Here is a 17,801-nt window from a genome sequence, read left to right on the forward strand (position 1 = left end):
AAGCAATAATTGCTCCAAATCATTACACTAGTCACTTGTGGGTCCTTTGCACTCAATGAGATTTTTTACTAGCATTTTATGGTTAAGTACTTTTCTTCCATTTCTTAACATGTTATTGTATTAGCGGAAAAAGAGCTCTTAACTTATCCTAATTCTGAAATGTTACTATACTCTCCCTCTCACCAGTTGAACTCCAAGAGCGAACAACATAATCTTATATGCTTGACCAAGACCATAAAAAAGTGATGCCATTTCCACTCCCTATCATATTTCTCCACTCACCTTATCTTCTTACCCACCGTGTAAATTTGAAAAAACATAATCCTATCTTTTCACCCCCATTATTCCCAAAATACCCTTTAATTATTATTATCTTTTTATCACACGTAATAATTTAAAAGGAAAAAAAGAAGCTTAATGGAACTTAACAATTAACTCCTGCAATCGTTATTCTTCTTCTTTTTTTTCCTTTTTCTTCCTTCTTTCTCTGCAATTTCTCCGCCCAATTGTACAAGTTTTATTTGCCCTCTTCCTTTCTCTAAGTTCGGTTGGTTTTGGTGGTGACTTGAGAACATTTGGGGTTGGGACCCGAGAATGGGGCCCATGTTCACCACATCATCATTTAACAGATTCATTAACAGTTTGTATAATAGAGGGGGCAATTTGTAGGGTTTTCGGAGATTTGAGTATGCACTCATAAATGTCCCTAGAGGTGGGTATGAACTTGAAAATGACCTTATAGTTTGGGGGGTTTTATGTAGCTTTTCCTTTTCTTCTTTTTTTTTGTGTTTTTTTTTCCTGGCTTTCAAATTCTGAATTGATGAATGAAAAATATATATAAAATGTTAAGATAAAATAAAAACTGAAAATTGAAAGCAATTCAAATTGTTTTTTCTTTCAAATTTTTGTTTCATGCATTTTTCTTCACCTTTCCTTTCTCCATAGTTTTTCTTTCACGTTTGTCATTTTCATTATTTATCATGTATTTTTTTTACTATCTCCTATAAAAAGAAAAACCAAAAAAACCAAAACCGAAAGTGTTATAAACTAAATGTTTTGTAAACAAATTGGATTAATATCAGATCATATAATCTGAACAATTAATTAAATCCGTTGGATTAAGTTAAATGCAGATTAACAATGGATTCATAACTCTTATATCACATTTATCCTACAAAATATGCATTATTTTTGTATTGAACAATCAAAGTACCTTTCGGTATCACCACAGATAATATAAAAAACAAATTCAAAAAAATTGTCAATTGGCATTTGCTCACTATAAAAAATGATACATGTACAACCACCTACACATATCAAACCTGTCCCGTTGCTTAAAAAAAATAAGTCAAGAATACAAAGTTAAATTACAATGCATTATTTCTTTGAACATCCTTTCTGAACCCCCATGCTTACATCCAAAATCAAGACTTCCTTTGCTCGTATCTTATGAAGGAAGGTTTGGAATACGACAGAATAGCTACCATTGCGGTGCCGTAAGTGCCTGATATTCTGAATTTCTAAGGGCTTCTTGAGCTCACCAAAGTCTTCAAGAGAAAGAAAACATACTCATTTTTGATGTCACCATTCTCTTTGCTGGAGCCATTCCCACAATTCTCTCAAGCTAAAAAGCAATTAAAGAAAAAACCTAGTGAATATAATGTTGTTTTGTTTTTCTTCTGATATTCATGGGGTCCCAAGCCCAAACAAACAAACAAAGTAGACAATCTGATTCATATTCACTACATCAGGGAGGGTAAAAAGACAACAGGAGAAAAGTCATAAGAGTGCAATTCAACATCAGTTACATGAACAATACCAACTGTTTTCCTGGCTACAGGCTTGCTGTAATACATATTCTCAATCAGATTACACTATTTTAATGCTGGATTTTTTTTTTTTTTTAATACACCCCTCGGGTGCATGGGTAACTGCTCTTAACCACCTGAGATATAAGCTCATTGTGGATAGTTTCTTTATTTAATTGAAGAGAACCATGCTGGTTTCTAGTATAACAGATTGATCACTGAGTTCTTAAACATTTAAATCTCCTACTAAGTTCAACTCTACCCTATCTCATCCACATCACAGCAGAATTCAGCACATTTAAAAAGAGAGAGGAAAAAAAAAATTACCCGAAGGAGATCAAAATGAGAAAAGAGCACTGTGCATGCCATGTCATGGGACCCATCAAGCATATTAACAACCTGTGATAAAATCAAAAGAACATTTGGTTTACAAAAAGACCAAGTATATGGCTGTATCTGAAACTGAATGATATAAAATATCAATTATGGAAACTTATTATTATTTTTTGGATCAGGTAGCCACCCAATTGAGCTTCTTAAAGAGAAGGGGCAATTTATATCGTCTCACCTCAGGGTAAAATTCCTTTCTCTCTGGCAGTGAATAGATGATTAAATTCTGAATTCCACGAATCTACTCACCACAAAAATAAAAAGGATGTGTCAGCAAAGAGGCTATTAAGACTGATTTCAATCTTCCATAAAGTATTTTCCAATTTAAGCAACAATAGACAACAACGTAGTGTGTCCAATATAGAAGAGCACATATATACATGACCAGTGGACAAAGCACTCTAAAGAACCTACCTTATATCTGTGGTAAAAATGTGATCTCTCAGTGTAAAGCATGATCTTCCGCTTTCCTTCAAAAAACCGAACCCGTGCACGAGAAATATCACTTTGTTCTGCATATCTAAGTAGCAAAGAAACATATATTCCATCAGCACATTTGTGACCACACAAAGAAACTCATCACAATATATATAGGACAGATTCTCACTCATGAAGCAAACAGAAGGATGCACTCTGTGACTTCAAAAAATTCCGAACTCGAACATATTCCAAGTAAGAACTGATAAATATCATAATCCCACCCTGAATGAAAAATTCCAAGGAAGATATAATTCATGGAAAAATTTTAAACACTAATATTGCAATAAGTGCAAATTTTAGGCTTAAAATAATTACCTCAATAGAATCTTTTATTTTTGGGAAAACCTGAAAATAGAAAAACAACAAACATCTCAAAATTCGAGTTAAAATGGAAGAAATAAAGTAAATCAGTGAAGTGCAAAATTTAACTTTTCAAGATGCAGCAGGTTGGATGACTAGAGTGGGAGGGAACAGAGTGTATATATGGGCTTCTTTTCTTTTTGAAAAATCTTCAAATCGAATTATCAAGGTTTAAATCTTTCCCTTTTTATGCTGTTTCACAAAAAGGTAAAAACAGTACACAGGTTTAATATTTACCAATGATCTTAAATAAGTCATTTGAATTCAAAAAGTTCCATAACTATTGCAAGATTCGAGAAAATTTCTAATCAGAGTTTCCATATATTATCTAGCCATGAGTTACAAAGATCTACTTTAAGTCAAACTACGTCAATTCAGAAATCAAATTATATTTATATTTATTGCAATGAATTATAAAGTCTCATGTCATTAAGGAACACATCACGGAAAGCAGAACAAACCTTCGTAGTAAAATATTCAAAACGAGCATCATCTAAATGCTCTATTGAATCTGCATCAAACCGCTGATAAATCTGGAAGGTTGAGGAGTAACAGCATGCATTAGCTGATGAAGTCTATTCCAAACAGAAAATATCCGAGACAGAAATAATCGATAAACCCATACCTTACAATTTAATAAGTAACTGAGTATAGTGACACTTACCCTAGTATTATAAATATTCAGTCACAACATCAAAAAAGGAACACATTCCATATCCATTTTGAGATTCTATTACTACATGGAGTTATGAAACCTTGGAAGGAGCCATAATCAGGGACCTAGGATCAAATTCTGCATTTACCAGTTTGAGATTATGGGATGAGAAAGAGTTGTCTCAACCCTGTGTGACATAGCCGCAACAGGTCCGAGCGAACCCAAAGCATAAATCAATAAATAAAATATCCCTGACTAAATGTTTTCATTTCAAATCCACCTTAAAAACTAAAAAAAAAATATCCAATTATCGGCAACAAGAAAGATACAAGGAGCAGTACATAAATTGAAATAATACTTGGACAGTACACTCAGCTTCCTAACCATGCGAAGAAGGGGAAATAAAGGATGACAAATACCTGGCGGACTTGAAGTACAACTTTAGGAAGAACTCCTTTATGCTCATGCACCAACTTCACCTATGGTATAACAAAATAAGTATTTTAGACTTGCAAATTTTGCGAATCATAAAATAAGCATTAGCAGTCTGAATGTTTTGAGAAAATCACAAAATGAAGTTTTTCTTTTGCATTTTGTTGGGAAGACAACCATTATTTTTCAATTGATAGACTTGTCATTAATTTCATGTTTTCTACTGATCATTTGATCCATTGTAGGACCACTGGACAGTAGAGCACTGAACAATAGTATTTACAGGCCACTAAAGCTCAGCATATTCTGGATTTATGGTCTCTGTTTTAAAAATAGATTTGGGTAGATGAATGGACACATGTTATCAGTTTCTCTTCGAAAATCTAGCTTCAGGAGATTCAATTTCCCAATGAATCTTTGCTTCTAATGTATTTTCTCAATGCAAGCATGAATACCATATACACACACGTTACTATTGGTTTGGATTGACATACTCACCGGCTACTAGTCAGTATATAAGTTATCATGATATATAGACACAGACAAGTATGTCAGGTGTTGAAAAAGCACAAGGTGCCATCATGGAAAACAGAAAAATAAAGACCTGTTCCCACAGGTTTGTATGTTTGTAGCATAAAACAGTGGACCATTCACATTAAAGTAGTTTGGATTAGTACAGATAAGGCCCTCCTGTCCTCCTAAAATGACCAAGTCTGAACAGAGACAAACTGGTGCTGGTTTTCAAACATTCTATCTCAAAGAAATATAACATTTCATGTTTCCTGCATTACCGTTCTTGTAACTAAAAATGATCCACAACATGACAAGTGTCTCAGTTTCATTATTTTAAAGGATTAAAAGATCTGTTCTAAACAAGTTTTGAACCAAAGAGGAAAAAGCAACCACAAAAAAGTTACTTATCTGAAATCATATAGCACACTACCAAAAGGAAAGAATTTTTTTACAGAATAATAACAAGAGCAACCAAGCATGCAATGAATTTTGGGAACATTATTGTAATTTGTAGGAGGAGAAGTGCTATAGAAGATATTTTAAAGTCAAAAATCAAAATTTATGCTCTAAATATTTATTTTTAAACACACCTTCCCATGGTAATTATTGCAGTTCTTGTTGAACAAACTGTTTATATCTGCAGAAAGAAGCATCAAGATTAAAGGAGATTGAGAACTGGAATGCATATCTTTATCAAGGTAATGAATACCCTTTAACTTTAATGCATATATTATTGACTTTTTAAATTTGAATTATATCAGAAGTATACAAGAACATACAAAAAAAAAGAAATTGATTTCACAGTTGTCATCGATAGCTTATCAACTACATTTTTTCTGTATAAGAAAAGAAGAAGGCATCTTACCTGGGGTTGAATAATAACTCAAAAGTATCGTTTGCCTATAGAAGGATGCATATCCATCCAGGTACCTGATCATGAAAAGCATTGTTATGTCAATCTTCATGACATGTGATATAATAACTAGTTTTGAAGTCAAATTTGAAATTCAAAAAACAACATTTTTGTCTGTCATTGCGCTTCTTGAGATATTCATAACTATATAGGCTACATAGGAAGCATTTCTTAACTAGTAGTGTGAGGGACGACACTATAAGTAGGAAAACTTACCATGCAACCACATACCACAAAACAATGTTCACATCAGTTGGAAAAAGATTGACAAGAAAACATACCACTGTCTTATACGCATGACATCAGTTCCGTGCTGCTTAGAGGGTATGTGGTTCAATTGTTCAACAACTGACTTTAAAAAGTTCCAGTTCTGGAAATTTTTATAAGAAAAGAGACGATATAAATTTTTGCAAGTAATATATATTTCAAGTAGATAATTGATTACACTCTTTACCTGCATTGTTATAACATCTGCATGATCAACAATTAGAACCTGCCACATCAAAGAAATATATCTCCATTAGTGGAACAGAACCACGGAAGCAGGAAAAATAAAAATAAAAACTCATGAGAACCATACAGACATACTACCAAACACTGACACGTTAGTACGTTACTATGAGATTTACCTCTATGGAAGAAAGATAGTCGACATCCTTTTCCTTATTTACTTTAGCCTCATCAATTTTCTGGAAAAATAAGTCCACTCAATAATAATATAAAGAAAGTGGTAGCCAATCACATTATAATCATATCTGAGGTGTAGAAAGTGAAAAAAAAAGTCAATCAATTACCTTCAACAAACCAACTGAAGAGGCAACTATCATATCTGAGGTATAGAAATCACTGTACAACTTTATGCTCCTCCTACAAAACAAAGAATGAAAATGAGTTGAAAATCTAATTTCCTATAAAACGTTTTGACTTATTAAACACATAAGACATAATAGGATTACTATCCATGGCCACAAGCCCTGCATACTCTTGAAAGAGTTTTACATACTCTCGAGTTATCAATATTATATCATACTCATATAGTATCTTTTGTGTGTATTCTATGATACTGAGGCTCTCAATAACTCTTCTAAAGCCACCTCCAGCACCCAAAATTAACTGTTTGATTGCTCACATTGTTTGACTTCGTTAAATCTCAAAATTGGTCTACCAAAGATATACTATCTACTAAATGGCCAAAAGATACTAGTAATTCTAACCTCACATGTCAACTACTTTCTTAATACATTCCACATTGCATCGAAGATTATACAACACCCTTAGTAAAGCAACAATAAGAGCAATGCTTTCCTGAATGGTTTTTACTATAAAATTTGCAGATAAGTCATCATCGTTATAAGTTAAGTAATTTACTTTGTGAACTTGATGCCAACCATGAAGTCATCCTTGCTATTTCCACCAAAAAGTACTTGAAAGTCACCAGGTTTCGTAGACTTAAGAGGTTTTCCATTTCCGTAGTCATGGTCACCTGGGGGAATTTCTTTTTCGTCCTCATTATCATGATCCTCTTCAGTTCCGAACTCTCTAGAAAATCGATCCATGTGCTCCACATTAACCTGAGAAAGCGGACATAATGTATTAAAAAGAGGATAAACATAGGTACCTTAAGGAATCAAATCCCAGACCATGTGGGAGCAACCAACAGGCCTGACCACTTGACTAAACCCTCGTTATTTAATTCATAGGTAAATACGATCATTTTTGGTTAAGGGATTGGTTTACAAAGTTTTGCTAACATGAATTCTTGGCAATTGAGCTTTCAAGCAGCAGAATGTAGCTATGTAGCTTCCATTAAGAACAATCTCAACAATTATATCAACATCTGAGGAATTTACTACTATGCCCTTGAAAATCGCATCCAATATCAAAATTCAGGGGGGACATGGATTAAGAAGGGGCCATTATCAGACCTTTATGCGATAAAAACTTTTCCGTTTTCATTTTAACCAACATAAGTGGACCAATCTCATACAGGCAGAGTGAGTATTGGAGGATTAGTATTTAATAAAGTTTATGAAAATATTCCAAAAAAGGAGTACAGCCTAGACTCCTGGTAGAAAGGTAGTGGAATTTCCTCATAATTTTCTACTCATTGCATGCTTGTGGGGTTTACTCTTAAATCAAAGGTATCAGAGATGCCAGAAAATAAATTAATAATTTGGAAAGAAATGAAAGCCTTTTATATAGAAAAGTTGAGTAAGGTGCAGAAAAGAAAAGAAATACACAGGAAACCAGGAAAAAATAGTCCATCCAAAAGCGGCACAACACTCATAAAATCATATCATAGGATTAAATCTGACCTTCCTCACATTATTACCCCCCAGAGAAATTCTCACATATTCCTTTATACAAACTTTGTGGGGGTTAACCATTGCATAATTTATAGAAGCAGAAAAGAAAAATGAAAAGGTACCTTGTGAGCTGAAGGAGTAAGCTGTATTAGCCTCTTAACAACACGAAGTGCAATGCTCGCAATTGGCAATATGATCAAAACCTGGTGAAGAAATAAAACAAATCCACTTCACTAAGCATGCAAATTACAATGTCAGGATTTGAAGATATATGTTCTTTTCTCTATACCAGAGATATGCATCAAGTCTCAAGAGATAACTTTATATGCAACTTGATGATGATAATATTTATAATTATAGATGCACTAAGTCCATTAGAATCAATTGCAACAACTACAAGAAAAGCCAGGAGTGGATAGCCTCCAGAAACAAGTTTGATTAAATTTAAAACAGAAATTGCACGTCTACAAACAAGTGGAAAAGATACACTACAGGGCAAGTACAGAAAAAAGGATATACTATACCATATGATGATGTTACAAAAATGGACTTCTTGGGTAACTAGGATGAATATGAGTCAATGTGAATAAATGTCTACAACAGGCAATCTAAGGAACTATAATTCACCCAAGTAGTTCAACTCTAACAGTAAAAAATCTCAAGAACTCAGATAACTAAAAGCTAAAATCCTTTATAAAGTCATGCTATTTGATATAAGAATAAAATCATGACTTACGACAACCTGTTCAATAAAGGGATATTGTGAGACAATGCCACATAGGAATTGGAAAAAATACCCGACTTTTGACTTTCCTCCACTATGTGGACTAATAATACCAACCATTTAAGTATTTGGAAAATTGCACCCACCAAAGGTAATCCATCGTCCGAGCCTTCACAGAATTTTCCTTGGAAAAAATATAAGGAAAAACAAACAACAAGAGTAACAGAATGCACTTTTTCTGTCAACTCTATGCTGTAGAAATTGGGGAACCTACAAGAGTTGTATTATTCCACAAAACCAAGTTTCAAACTTATTGTACTATATGTAATTCCCATTATGAATCGACACATGCCCTAATATATGTACTGCTACCATATCCACATATGTGACAATAGTGAAACTTCTAGTACATCCAAGTTTAGATATTAAACAAAAAATAAAAATAAAAAATCCAAGTCCAATATATTATAACAAGAACATGACGCTTATATACCTTAGGACGAGTAAATCCACGATCAAGGAAATTATCATCAGCAAGAATTTCATTATTATCAGTTTCTTGACGCTTGGACGCCTTTGCATCATTCTTCGTTACAAGATCTCTAGTTCTGAAGACATGATTCAGCTGCATAATATCACTTCAATTAATCATTATAAGAGCAATATATATAATCTTAACACAAAAATATTGGTATCTTTCAAGGAATAGGGACAAGCACATACACAATGCATAATATATGCATCCATGGCACTCGAGTCTTCATCAGAGCCTCTATGATAAAAGGGTTTTTTGTTGCAATGCAATATATCCCGATAGCTGTTGACTGGGGAAATGTAGATACCAACGTAACCAGAAAATAGATGTAAAATTAGTCAACCCATACTATAATTGCAAAGCCCAAAAATTTCATGACTACAAGAATTTAGGAAAAATATAAATTTTTTTTTTAAAAAAAAGCAGAAAAATAATGCCTTTGTGTCAGGATTAACCAAACACCTCTAAGATAATACAAAAAGTGACAGTCTACTGCATTAAACAATCAAACACAAATTAAACTTCAACATAGCTCAAGAGCCATGTCCCAAGCACCAGGAACTGACAATGTCCTGATTCATAAAACTATTGGTACACTGCTGCGCTTACATACAGCTGAAGCAAGCAACACTAAGAACCATGTGACTACTTGCATATTTCTTGGTATTTTACATGAATGATTAATACAAAATAGTAAAATACAAAGTATAATAGTACCCTAATTCATGACACTTCCTCTTTTGATAAGAAACCCAACTTCCATTAATAAAATGAAAAAGATTACACCAGACAAGGTATTCATCGGAATCAAGCCAAAACAAAACAATTACTGAACAACTTAAAAATTACTTTGACACTTGGTAGTCTACATCTATAATTCAGATAGAATACTAACCATAATTTAATTCTTTTACTAAGACTTTTTTTTTTTCAGGTACTGTGATTGTTACAATGTAAGGAAAAGTCCAGATTGACTAAAATTCTGAACTAGTCATCAGATACAGTATAAAATGGCACTCCTGTCAGAAATAATAGTTGCACATAATTAGCTAAGAGTATCAAACGCCCTACTCAGTAATATCATCAATGCAGGCTCTCACAAGGATTTTCCGTTCAACTTTGAACTCTAGGCGCCCTCTCCTACACATCTACCTCAAAAACCTACGGCTGGTACGTCGTCTACTTTACCATCACCATTTTATTACTTGGGACTAGATTCTCCCTCTTTGTAAAAGGAACAGCCTACCCACTAAGCTTGAGACATACGGTTATTTACAGCCTCATGTTCACACCTAATACAGTTTTATTTAACTAAAATATAATTTGAAGGACAACCCGCTAAGGTATTTAAGTTGAAAAATTAATTTTCAATTAATGATAACTTTAGCATTCTATACTTGCTCATCTTTTACAATTGTGGGGAGTTATTGTGTTCTCCATCCAAAAGTTCAAAATGTGCATAGCTAGCTTCTTCTCTAGCCTATCGTATAGAAAGCTGAAGTATCATCCTTCTTCACCCATTAATATAGAATTATATGCTGTGGGTTTATAAGAGTTGGATTGAAATTTCAAATCAAGATAAATCCAAGTTCAGTTCAGGGTAAACAAAAGCAAACATGAGAACAGCTTTTCATGCATGAGTAACCCACTACCATTGCTGTACATGTTTATAAGGAATGCTCCAATGAACTCATAATCGGAAAGCCACTTGCCCAGTGTAAATGACAATGGCTAATTCCTACCTTCCAAATGCCAAAACATAGTAACGGATGCATGGCTGAAACACAGCGGTGTTAGTATTAAATCCATCATTTTTTTTTTTGTCTCTAAAGCAAGGACATGTATTGAGGCGGACATCATTAGTTAGTTTCCTGATTTATTAGTTTCCTAGATTCTCTAGATTTTCCAGATTTTACTAAGTTTTAGTTTCCAGTTTTTAGTAGGATTTGATTTAAGTTTCCTAGTTTATTTGGATTGGTTCCTTTGTGGATTAGGATTTCTTTTTAGTAAGGGATTTTTATCCTATTATCTCTAGGTTTTAGTTTGCTTTAAATACTCCCTATGTAGTTCTTTAAAATGGAGATTTGAGATATTAAAGAAAAGTTTACTTTCCAGAGATTGGAGACTCCTTGGTGTGAAGCCAAAACTCTACTTGGTGTGAAGCCAAACCCCTGGAGTGATTCCTGACCTATCCCTTTTGTTCTATTTTCTATTTTCCATTGTTTCCGCTTCCACTAAACTACCTAAACCTAAAATTCACCCGTGTCCTACATCATGTATCCAGTTTTAGACCAACCCAGCAGGAAATCAAATTTTATTGACTTGTGAAATTAAAAAATATGACATCAGAATCAACCCAGAGGTGTCCTGGCAGATGAAGCATGGCATATGAAAGAAATCTTATTTATTTGATCAACGAAAAGACAAACACTGGATAAACTACATAAACTACAAACCTGTACTAAATATCATTTATATGGTGAAGAAGACAAATAAAGGCTCTCATCAATTTGATTATGGATGCTAAAGCTCCACTAATGAGGAATAGGAATCAATCATTAACTGCAGTTTCAACTCAAAAGACAAGCCTAAACAATATAAAGGTAAGAACAGTCTATTTCGATTTACCTGTACTCGAGATTAATTTATTGTTTAAAGCTCCATAAGAAAAGGTCAGAGAAAAATCACATCAAGTTTAGCACATATTTAGCATAGTTGTATAATCATATCAGGGAGTGCTTTCAGAACAAAGTTGGTAGACTCAACCACACAAGATCCAAAATGGAATTATTATCAGATTAACTTTTTAAGAGAGTGGAGAACTGAGGGGAAACATGTTCTATTGAACTCAATGATATAACTCAAGAAATGACACTGAGAAGACATCAATTCAAGTAGAAATGGGTACACTTACAGAGGGAGAAGAATAATCTTTGTCTAGATGAATGAAAATTATTGCCTCCAGATGTGTTATATGCATCCAACCAGTGCTTGTACAACTTTGGCTTCAGACCACAACCAGAATTGGGGTTGTCATCCTGAAAAATATTACTCAAAGAGAAAAAGGAATATATGAATATAATTATATGAAAATTGCAGAATAAAAAGCATTTTCAATTCAACTAGCTCATTATAATGTATGCATGCTAAGTAGGTAAGACATGGACCATGTACCTAAAAGAAAAAATCAATAAGAACCTCCACTAGGTTGGGAGGAGTATGAGGATGCGAAAGGATACCTCCAGTTTGTGGATTTACATTAAAAAAAAGGAAAAAACAAAAGAGATCCTTTCAAGAGCTTTTTTACAAAGTACAGAAAAACATATGTAGCACAGTTCAAAAAAAGGAGACATACTTTTATGAAACACTCTCCTGTTCCAGCCCACTTGCCCTTTGACATCCCAACAGCAGGCACCTCCCACTCATATTTCCATTTCTTTTTTGACAGATTTTCAACATCTGCTTTTGTTAACTTGTGCCCAAAGTGTACATCAAAGGAACTGCAAGATAAAAAAAAATTAAAAAATAGGGGAATGAAGTGTATATATGCAATACAATCTGAGGTTGAAAGATAAAAACACAGATTACCAAAATGGAAATACCTAAAAAGTTCTGCCATAAAAATTCATAACCATATAGCACCAGAAAACAAAGATTCATAGACATAGAAGCATTAATGGAAGAAATTCTGAAGATATGGAAGAAGGGAAAATTTATTTGTGGGTCAGACTAAGATTCCTTGCTTCCTTGTGTATGACATTGTCTAAGAACTTTAAGGATGTAGCTTTCAGTGTGATTCAACTTGATTGGTCCCGTACTTAGTTTGGCTGTTTTTTTTCTCATTTTCTTGTTGGCCTAAGTGTGGCTTTTTCTTGTTCTGTTTATGTGCGTGTGTGCATGTATATAATATACATGTGTGTGTGTGTGTGTGTGTGTGTGTGTGCGCGCGCGTGTGTGTACAAAAAGCATTATACTTAGTTTTCTGTATCAAGAATCAAAAACCCCCTTAATACTAGTGGTAGACTAGTGGTATAATCTTTATAACAACAAAACCTGACCTCTAGGTATCAACTCTAGACTTCTAATCGGGGTCAAAATGTTATCCAATCCAAGCAGCAGGCTATGTAACACTTTTTGCTGCAGCACATTCGCAACCACCTCTATTGTCTTCCCACGGTTAACGAAAAAGGAAAATTTATGAATGTCATCCCATTTAAAATATCACATTTACTCGGTCTAAAGAAAATCCCATATTTACTGTAAGAGATCCATTTTTCATACACTCCCAAAAACACAAGTCCCTTGGTCAAATCAAAAACTATTTCGGCTAGCTAAGAAACTTGCTCTTTCCGAGGAAAGGGCAAATGAATTAGAATCTTTAACCATTTTATGTTCACTGAAATACGCTTCAACTGGGCTTCATTTATAGCATCTATCCAATTAACAAAATCTAATGTGACAATAAGTAATCATGATAAATTGTTATTTATTCTCTGTTTTCCTAAGAAAGTACGAAATATATTGATCAAAATAAATCTTATAATGGAATCATAGATAAACATAAATCAACCCTACTTCCAATTAAATAGTGTGAAACTACAGCATTCTTTTTGCCCATTCAATCCCATCTAAGGTCATATTCTCACTTAGGTCATACGTTATCATACCTCAAACTTTCTTGTTCGCTCATTCAACCAAACTGTCCTTCATCCTATATTCAGTTGGGGCATCCAACTTACACTCTTGTCTCACTTAGCACTCATATTTGGACATGAACATAGGTACTTTACAGCCACATGACACTCAAGATTGTTGGACCCTCAATTAAACTTTAAGCTAGTGGTGATTTACGTCAAGCTTAACACAACACACTGAAAATTTCAATGCATGATAAAAACATAAAAGCTAAATGAACACGACATTTCATGTAAATCCACCTCAAGCACATTGATGATTCAACAGCAGATGGACGACTGATTCCCAGGTCATGTACACCCGAGTCATAGCTCTCCTGGTCATCCAAGTCAGAGGTCTCCAGATCATCCTCAGTTTCAGCATCTTCACTCTGTTCCTCAATACCAGCTATTTCAGGGTCTTTGGGTTTTCCTTTCATAGGAAATTCATCATCAACTCCTATGTACAAACATTACAAGGATTAAATAATATGCAGTGTAGAGCAAGCTAACAAATAAGGACAAGACAAAAGGTCAAGCTGACTTGCGCTTATACATCTTGTTTATTAAGTTAACCTGACAATAAAAGAGCAAAACACAATGGTGGATAGTAAACCATGTTTACAAGAGCAAGGCGTTCTTCGGCATCAAAACCCAAAAGAATTCATCAAGTGTAGTACAATTGTGGAAATCATTTTGTCATTCGATTGCTCTTCTATTGTGCAAAGGATGTCAGCTAGTATATATAACAGAACACCAATACTAAAGTACTTCTTTTCTTCCCTCAAACCTAGAATTCCAATTACTACTTACTACATTCCTTTAGTCTCCATGCAGTAGTGTGATCTTTATGAGGAAACATTGCTCACCAAACCCTTGCTCCACATGGCTCAGTCCCTAAAACTAATTAACCCAATCCATAGTGACGGAATCGGGATTAAAAAAAAAAACTAATCCATCTCTACAACACCATAACTCAATTACATAAAGGGGAACACCAATACGCCGCATAAGAAAAAAAAACAATGTACTGTAAAGAAGATAGACCTCATCTTAATTCATATTGCATAGGAGATGGAAAGGTAATTAAGCATTTATGCAGACTACAATAGTGTCTTCCTTCCATAAAAATATTGATATATGACTATATGAACCTTAATTAGGGGCTTTCGGTTGCTTACATAAAAAGAAAAGGAAAAAGAACGAAAAAAGATATGGGGTTCTAGAGACCAAATCATTACGAAATGAAAATGCACTAGTAAGCATCATTTAAAGGGATTTAATATAAATGGGCTGAGACTGCAAACATATTTACTAATATTTGAATGAAAATCATAAATGCTCTACCTTCTTCACTATCATCCTCTTCATCTGAGTCACTAGAAGATTCAGTCCCATCATCTTCATCCTTTTCTGAGTCACTTAAACCTTCTTCTTGTCTTTTTCTACACAGGAAAGAAGCAGATGGTAACATGTTACTTGTAAATTTCTTGAATAAATCAACCCGTTTTAAATAAATGACATTCAGAAAAGAGCATGCGTATAAATTATACTGCCCAATAATAACTCCAGAAAGTTACATTGCTATCAATTAAATGTAAATGTAGCTCAGCTGAGAATCCAACTTGGTTGAGCTTTATATTTTTCTTAAGCACAAAGTGTTGACATACCTCATCAAACAAGCATATAAAAGAACAAAAAAATGAATTCCTTAATGAGTTACAGAGGACGGCAGGGTCTTTTTTTTCCTCTTTTTCTTTTGCTAAGTAAAGAAGTCGACAACATATGGAGTAGCTGATTCCTAGAGTACGCCCTCAAAAGGAGTACTTGACTCCTAGAGGCGCCTAGGAACCTTATAAACCATAATTCAGATCCTAAGCTTAGATCTGGCTGAGTAGAACATGACACACTAATAAGTGAATACAAGAGCCAAAACATACTTGAACAACCAAAAGTCACTGCCTTATGTACACTTAATACTGGGGCCACAAAATTTCTTTTAATTACATACAATAAGCACACACTAACAGACTGAAATTGAATTCAGGGCTTTGAGAAGAGTGTTACCTTTGTTTATATGCAGCGGCAACAGATTTACTAGATGACCCCAGCGTCATTAACAATTTATCATACATGGATGGCTCTTTATAAACCATTTCGTCTTCAGAGGACACACCATTAGATTCTTCCTTTGGTAGTTCCCCTGTATTAGAAAAAGTACCCTGATCTTGAATATTCCAATAATTAGGCATCAACATCAACTAAATATCGAAACTCCCTTATGATAGTAATTGGATGCAAACCCTCAATGGTACAACAGGAATCAAACTAACTTGAAGGAAAACAGTGATTATCTCAAGTACTAATTTTAAGGAACAAATTCAGCCCACAAAACAGCTAAAAGGGAAAGAAAAAAGAAAAGAAAATTTATTATCAGATTAAAAGTTAAAACTAACACACATTCGGAATCTCCCAATTCACTATAAAGTTCAAATATGTAACATGGCTGAGGAAGTAGAGTTATTATTAAATTAAAAGTTAAAACTAACACACATTCGGAATTTCCGAAAACACTCTAAAGTTAACATGCCTGAGGAAGTAGAGGAGGGGCGATGTGCAACATTTTCTTCCTCAAGACGACGAGTTTTCCTGCCTGTGTTGAACTTGTTGGGTATTTTGCGTTTCCCAAATCCTGCTAAAGAAAGAAAAATAATAAAAAATTGTCTCACCAGTAATTATTGTTTCAAAGAAGAAACAAAAAATATAAGCACAACGCTAAACTGAAGAATAATACTGAAAGATTGAAGCTTCTAAGATAAGAAAAACATAACAGATTGAATTATAGTAAATCAACAGGTACTTGGGTCATTGGCAGCCAAACAAAAAACTTACTTGGGTTCTGAACTGATTGTTTTCCCATATTAAGAACAAAACAGAAACTTCTCTCCAACAAAATCAGTCCAATTTAAACAAACAACCCAATTCTATTGCAGACTTGCAATGCTTGTGGCTTGGTTTTGGGTAGGTGAGGATGCTTCGGCGGAGACCCTGAGCTGCTTGAGTTTAATGCGTTGCATAAGAGAGGGGAGGAGTTGTACGGAAGGTTTATGGGGGTTTAAGGTTTTTTTTTCTCTCGTTTTTTTCTTGCTGTATTCTGGCGGGGTTTAAGGATTGGGCAACAGGGTTAAGATTCTAGGGTTTAAGGGTGGGTTTGGTATTGCGGTTCTTTTTAAAAAATTCAAAGATGAGGTGTTTGGTAAAACAGAGGACGACAAGAAAGGGGAAAATAAAAAAGGAGTGCTGATATTTCCTAAAATACCCACCTTCTCTTTCCACCCACAACATAAATTTTAAAAATACAGTCTTATTTTTCCACCCGCCATTATTCCTAAAATACCTGCCCTATTTCAGTGTTTTCTGAATACACGGAATGCATCCCAGCTACACCAACTCTCTCTTGACAACCGAGAAAACCACCATGAACAACACCCATCTCCGCCGACTTAGAAAAAATTAGGACCAACTCCGATCAAAACCAACACGAACTCTTTTCACTATCTCTTTCCACATCATCACAATTCTTTGGTGGAATAGCAGATTTGACATGCAAATTGAGAACTTTTTATCCCTCTATTTCATTGCTTTGTTTTTACCTCTCTGAACTTTCTTCTGTCTTTAGCCTTCATAGAGACCACAATCCTTGCCGAAAAAGACCAGAAAATTTATCAGAGAATTGAGAGGCACTATAGATCTAGAGATTGCGACCAACAAAACTCACTACCAAATTAGGAGGCGGTGCAAGTTGGATATCACTGTGCAGCTTTGATAATGATAAAAACAGAAGAAAAGAAAAAGGTTTCCTATGAGACCTGAGTTGTTTAGGTGGCGTTTGGCCCCGCTGAAATTTTTTAAAAAGCAGCTTTAATAAAAATTTGGCATGAATTGGGTGTTTGGTAAACCCAAAAAAGCAAGCTTATTTTAAAAACACCCATCATAAAAAGCAAAAACTCAA

At 34.3% G+C, this 17,801-nt stretch overlaps 1 protein-coding gene across 2 annotated transcripts; it reads right to left on the reverse strand.

Moving 5' to 3' along the window:
* Positions 1-1,248: 1,248 nt before the first annotated feature.
* NOF1 (U3 small nucleolar RNA-associated protein) lies at positions 1,249-17,741 on the reverse strand. Of its 2 annotated transcripts, none has more exons than XM_021960322.2 (25): positions 16,682-17,741; positions 16,380-16,481; positions 15,857-15,992; positions 15,137-15,234; positions 14,054-14,249; positions 12,472-12,616; positions 12,031-12,154; positions 9,305-9,405; positions 9,075-9,206; positions 7,980-8,060; positions 6,920-7,122; positions 6,346-6,418; positions 6,181-6,240; positions 6,006-6,044; positions 5,833-5,921; positions 5,504-5,568; positions 5,229-5,275; positions 4,113-4,172; positions 3,500-3,571; positions 2,994-3,023; positions 2,806-2,900; positions 2,613-2,718; positions 2,377-2,439; positions 2,136-2,207; positions 1,249-1,624 (listed from the first exon to the last, which is right to left on the reverse strand). In XM_021960322.2, the coding sequence occupies exons 1-25, from the start codon at positions 16,707-16,709 to the stop codon at positions 1,550-1,552; spliced, it is 2,292 nt and encodes a 763-aa protein (XP_021816014.1). In that variant the 5' UTR covers positions 16,710-17,741; the 3' UTR covers positions 1,249-1,549. The 2 variants fall into 2 exon arrangements, with proteins under 2 accessions (XP_021816014.1, XP_021816013.1); XM_021960321.2 differs by having other exon boundaries at positions 16,380-16,484.
* Positions 17,742-17,801: the final 60 nt, after the last annotated feature.

This window comes from Prunus avium, chromosome 1 (assembly GCF_965620075.1).
Source record: "Prunus avium chromosome 1, drPruAviu1.hap1.1, whole genome shotgun sequence".
NCBI classification, from domain to species: Eukaryota; Viridiplantae; Streptophyta; class Magnoliopsida; order Rosales; family Rosaceae; genus Prunus; species Prunus avium.